Source organism: Teleopsis dalmanni, chromosome X, assembly GCF_002237135.1.
Source record: "Teleopsis dalmanni isolate 2A chromosome X, ASM223713v2, whole genome shotgun sequence".
NCBI lineage: Eukaryota > Metazoa > Arthropoda > Insecta > Diptera > Diopsidae > Teleopsis > Teleopsis dalmanni.
The window spans coordinates 79,426,476-79,432,426 of record NC_051848.1 but is presented as its reverse complement, the minus strand read 5'-3'; the positions used below and the strand labels follow the sequence as shown (position 1 = coordinate 79,432,426).

The window sequence follows — 5,951 nt, the reverse complement described above, 5'->3', positions numbered from 1 at the left end:
CCGTCATGAAAATTAACTGTAAAAAATAAAAATTAAAGTTAAATGCATTCAACTTACAAAGTAGCAGAAACGAATTTAATGGAGAAAATTTATTATAGTGGTGTAGTAAATTTACTGTTATCTTTTACTCTTCTTTTGAAATAACATTAATAATCAACTTTTTCACCACTAATTTGAACTGATAAACGCTCTGTAAACTTTTCACACTTTCCCACCAATCTGTTGAACTAATAATAATACTGCTTATTTTTTTCATTTTTTCACCACCAATTATGTTAATATTTCAACTTTTTCACCAATAATTTTAACTAACCGTACGTTTAACTGTTACCTTTTTCTAATTCTTACCACTTATGTAGACTGACAAGTGAAAACTGATGTAAACTGATTCAACACTATAATGAACTGTTAAATATACACATAACTCACCAAAAGTTTGACCCAATACTGTTAATTTTTCGATTTTTCACCACTGATAGGCAAAGTGTTAGTTTTTATAATTTAATCTTCTAATATCAAATCACTAATTTATATTTTTTACAGTTGATTTTCTATGTTATGTAAGCAGCATTATTATCTGTTCTCATTATTTTAACACGGTAAAATAATCTTTTATAATAACATAGACGATTTTGTAACATAAACTGTACAAAATATATTTTAGAGACTGGCAAAAATTATTAAGTATATAAAAATATTAGAAGAAGACCTCCACTAGATATTTAGCATTAACATAATTTTAAGATTCCAACATATTATAAATAAACGAATAAGAGTGTTTGCATGTCGTTATTATCAAAAAGACATTCTTTTAAATGACATCTTAGTCGAACTCGAATGTTGGAAACATTCAGAGTAGGTAACTTAACTATATGACAACTGAAGACATCAAAAGCTTAGAAAATGGCACAGAAATTTAACATTTGAATTTATCGAATTTATTTTGAATATTCGAAATGACCACCTGAAGTGCGAACATTAACTGAATCCTCATGACTGGAATCTAATTGTTTAATGTCGTCGTTAATTAGTTAATTTGGCTGGGCAAATATCGTTTAATTGAAGATTTAGCGTGAGCAATAATAATTGAGACAGATTCAAATGGAGAGAAAATAGAGACCGTTATAACCTCAGCCTACTTTCCAGGAGATCCACACGAAGTACCATTACCCCCAAACCACTGAGGCACCACAGATACAAACACAATGAGAGAGTTACTCAAGGAGTTTTTAACTATTGGAAACAGGGGTAATAAACACGGCAAAGGGTCTTGACTAATAACTCACTTGACTAACTAAAGGGTCTCTGATGAGGACTCAATGTCTGATCATAAACACTTACTCTTTGAAATAAGTGGGTTAATTAAGATTGTAATGTTCTATAGAAGCGCTGAGAGAGAATACTCAGAATGTCTTAAATCTAAATTAAACAGAAGCTTGCTTCCCTTAAAATCGACACAGGAACTAGAATTTTGACGGATTGCACTTTAATCCATTTAAATTAAAATTTTCAATGAAATAGGTTCCCTGGTGAGATCTTCTCCAAAAGAGAATTTAAGAGAATTAAAACCACAATACTCTCAGCCAGTTAATCTGATCTTAAAGCTGTACACAGCTACACATTCATGTCAATAGTTCTTATACACTCTAACATTGCACTCAATCAGCTGGCCACATATATTTTTTGATGGGATCAATCTTGATGTCTCTGAGGATGTCATTTGTCCTAATGTACCACGGAACTTTGAAAAATATTCTCAGAGCCTGGCTTTGTGCAATTTCTAGCTGGTGAATAGTAGAGTTTGAAGGTTTGCTAAACGCTACACAACCATATAGAAGTGACGGACAAATTCCTCAACTCCTCAAGAACTGATTATATATCAATTTCCTATTTTTAGCATTGAGATTTTCATTTCAGAATAGCGGTTGGAGGTGATGAAGAATTTTGGTACAGCTAATTCTTTTCAGTTGAACATGTTTAAGCCATGTGAATCGTTTGTCCAATGTGATGCCGAGATATTAAACGCTGTCCTCCCAGTTTATCACCATACCCACTCTCACTCTTGACGGATTCTGTCTCCACTTACGCGTTATAAACAGAGCCTTAGTTTTTTTATTATTGATTTCTACTTTTCATTTCTGAAAATACTCCAGAATGAGGTTTATATGCTCTTGAAGTGTATTGGTTATGTTGAGAGCACATTTATCTGAGTATACCATACACGTAACATCAGCATATAACGCCAGAGTCGAGGGACCTAGACAATATAAATATAAATAAATCAATATAAATTTTATTAAAGTTAATTTTAAATAAAAAAAATTTTTGTTTAAAAATGTATCAAAACACGATGGATATTATGGGGGGAATTGGTCAACTTCTGTCATAGTTTTGTTTTACTCAGTGAGGCGGAGTTTGTATGCCTTAAGCTAAATTTTAATTATTGGTAATCTTTTAGTGTTTAATTAAATAATTCGGGATTGTTCTTCAAGCGACTATCAAGTAGACCTCATTTTTTTAGCTGGCAAACAATATCGTATCTATGACATTTACCATATTAATGTGCAATCTGTTTTCACCCGACAAAACTTTGACAAAATATTTGTCAAATACTTTAGATTGAAAAATTTTAAGTAATTACATTTCATAAGATATTCTATTCACCAACATTTCACGTATCACACTCATCTGTATCAATGTTCTATGGAGTAATCTCGAAAAATTTTAACTGGAATATTGTTTAAAATATTAATAGACAAACAAAATGTTAAAATTTTTCTGTTCATTAGTTTTCTAAATTATTTGTAATTTAATAAATTATTTTTGGCTTTTAGTCTCTAACTGAAGTACCATATAAAAGGGATGACTGAGTCTACTCGTTTGTAGGAGAGCGTACAATATATTTGAATCGTCGGCTCATTTACCATATATGAAAATTTTAGCTGAAATTGATTGACTCTTTTCATGGCCTATGACCCATGCTCCACATGTGTTGACGAGTATGGGGAACATGAGTAGAAAAATTATTATATCTAATTTAGGCTTTTTGAGCTTTTTCTAATATATTTTACAAACAGAAAGTGATAAATAATTACTGTAATTATTCATAAATCAAACAAGAGCAATTCATCAATACAGAATTTAATTAATTTGCAGCTAAAATAATCACTTAAATTGGTTTTTGGTTTCGTAAGTATTGCGAAATCAATTTAAATTTTATTGGCAAAAACACTCCTTAATGGATGGAACTGTAATGTAATATGACAAAAATAAATTAATATGTTTATTTAAAAAATTTTTACTAAAATTAATTTTTGTTTTTTTTGGATTAAGTATATTCCTTGTTTCGGCTCTTGTTAACTCAGCAACTAAAAGTGTTCCATGAACGTATCTTGAAAATGTGTGCTTCTTACAAAAAAAAGTAAAATTAATAATCCATTTAGTTAGCAAAATAATATCAATAAAATTTGATCAGTGCTGCTGTTATATATATATTAAGGTATAAATTAAATCTTTGAAATCTTTATATATATAATTCTTCTGTACGTGTGTTGACAGTGAACTCCTTCTAAACGGCTGAACCGACTTTGATTTTTAACAGAATTATGTAAAGCTTTTTTACTATAGTCTAACCAGACCTACCTTGGTGCTTTGACCTGAATTGACATGTTCGTTCTTTCTGTTGCATTATTTTTTTCATAGCAGTATAAGATATCAGATCAGTTATCGAATATATAGCGTTTGTAGCAAAAGCTGGTTTTTCAGTTGACAGAGATTCACCATTTAAGCTAGAAATATTTAAAGAATACCAGACTTACCATGGTACCCTTTAATCTAATTAAAAAGTGGACTAACTTTGCCTTGACCAGTACTGACATATTCGTTATTTCCGTTGGAGTTTCTATTTGATTACGTTACTGCTTATTTAGCACTAATATTATATTTTATTTGATTAATCAGTCAATTTAAGAAAAATATCAAATTAATTACTACAAATCCAGAGATATTTTAATATATGATTATACTATACTACACACAAATAATTTATAATTAAAGTGGTTGCCTTGTGAGAAAAATTCACATTCTTTTGTAAGAAAAAGAAACTGAATAGTGAAGAAATTTTTAAATCTTAAAATTTAATTTTTAAATAAATAAACAAAATAATTTAATAATTATATTTTTCAGAATATTAAGTTTAATAGCAAAAATTCATCCTCAATAATGTTACAATTACGATATGCTAAGCGACAAAAAATAATAATTTATTTGGTATACCACAAATGGTATATTAAAAATTGACAAATTTTCAAACGCTTCTTTTTATACTTAGAAATTCATTTTATTTTATACATATATAGTATTTTATATTAGTCTTATTAAATTGATATTTGAACTTAGAGTTTTGTAAAAAGTTGGTTATTTAATTTAAGTTTTTCTCATATTTATCATCATGCATCTGCACGGTTCCTTGGTAATCGCCCAGCATTGTAGCCACTGCAAACTAAAATAGATTTTATAAGTATTGTATACATATATGAATGGAAACAAAAAAACTCATATCGTACTTACTATATCATTATCAGAGCGTACACCAGTAACTTGTACGCGGACGATATCTCCAACATATATAACAATTCTTTCGTCTTTGTCCTTGTAACAAGGAGCATTTGCTGTGGAATACTGCAAATACTCCGGAATATTCTTAAAATATGATATTTGAGACATTTATAAAATAAATTATAGTATTTTTACTATGGAATTTGAATGTACTTACAAAACGTGAAATAAAATGATTTATACAGCCAACATCAGCAAATAAACCCATCTGGAAGCAAAGAATTTATTAGTTTTGTTGTTAGTAGTAAGTATTTAGGCGCAATACACTTGTCACTTGTGTTATAACTGCATCAACGACTTCACCCTTAACTGGACGCAATACTAAGGCTATGAAAGTCACCCAGATTTCCACTTCGGAAGTATAAGGGTTTATAAAAGCCGTACCTAGGTTTACTATCTTAATAATTTTGATAATTTTACCGTTGTCCCCATGAAGCTGGCCTTCAGTATGACTGCAAAGATTTTGCATAATATGATCCATAACATCCTCATCAAGATAACAAGGTTCAACATAAATCTTATGTTTTAATTCAACCTAAAATAAAAAGAAAAGTGTATTATTAGTCTTTTAATTTCATATACGACAATTATGCTTAATATAAAATAATGCTTTAATGCTTTAATAACTGACCAAACAATACATATTCACTGCTTATTGCTGAGAGTTCAAATTACAAATGAATTCCTATTTAAATTTTTTTTACACAAGTTGTGACATTATTAATCAATTAGGAATATTGCCATATCTGAAAAATTTTAATGTTTGAAAAATGTTTATTCACAATTGATGGTCGAACTTGCATCTGGTGAATTCGAATGCCATTGTGTCGACGAAATGAAGTGTGAATTTGTGTGATAATTTTTTAAACAGTCTAAGTTCACACGAACTTTATGAGACCGAGACCATTGCCGAGTCTTGTTGCAACGTTCATAGTCTATGATTGCCACGGCACTAAAGCCACTTCCAAAACATTTTCTATTTTCCCGATAAAAAGTCGCATTGATTTAGATACTAAGCTCGGTGAAAACGATTGGAGAGCGTTCACCGGCAGTCACAGCTTGCTCATACTGCTACTTCAGACGGAAAATTGCTTCGGATGGCCATTTGTAGTCTTAAATTTTCGGCAGTGCGTTTGGTTAAGTAAACACGATCATTTTGAAAGTTTATGAACTATTAAATGGGGATATTTTTCTCCACAAAGAACACAATGTTTGGAAATTCGTCACCCGTAACAATTCCGGCAAGGGTAATAATTTCTTCGCTCTTTCGAGTCTAACTTTCAGTTGCTTTGGTATAAGATGTTGTGCCTTTGCAACTTATAAGGCTTTATTTT

General features: G+C 30.1%; 1 protein-coding gene across 1 annotated transcript; it reads right to left on the bottom strand.

Moving 5' to 3' along the window:
* Nucleotides 1-4,376: 4,376 nt before the first annotated feature.
* On the bottom strand, nt 4,377-5,293 carry LOC119662572 (DNA-directed RNA polymerase II subunit RPB7-like). Its single transcript, XM_038072214.1, has 5 exons — nt 5,249-5,293; nt 4,883-5,152; nt 4,775-4,825; nt 4,570-4,701; nt 4,377-4,501 (listed from the first exon to the last, which is right to left on the bottom strand). Exons 1-5 carry the CDS (start codon nt 5,258-5,260, stop codon nt 4,421-4,423), a joined length of 546 nt encoding a protein of 181 aa, XP_037928142.1. The 5' UTR covers nt 5,261-5,293; the 3' UTR covers nt 4,377-4,420.
* Nucleotides 5,294-5,951: the final 658 nt, after the last annotated feature.

What these genes read in the sequence shown, in the direction of transcription:
- LOC119662572 (XM_038072214.1), bottom strand. An exon ending in ATCATTTTATTTCACGTTTT is followed by an intron (nt 4,702 to 4,774) that starts GTAAGTACATTC and finishes TCATATTTTAAG; the next exon opens with AATATTCCGGAGTATTTGCA. An exon ending in TACGCTCTGATAATGATATA is followed by an intron (nt 4,502 to 4,569) that starts GTAAGTACGATA and finishes AATCTATTTTAG; the next exon opens with TTTGCAGTGGCTACAATGCT.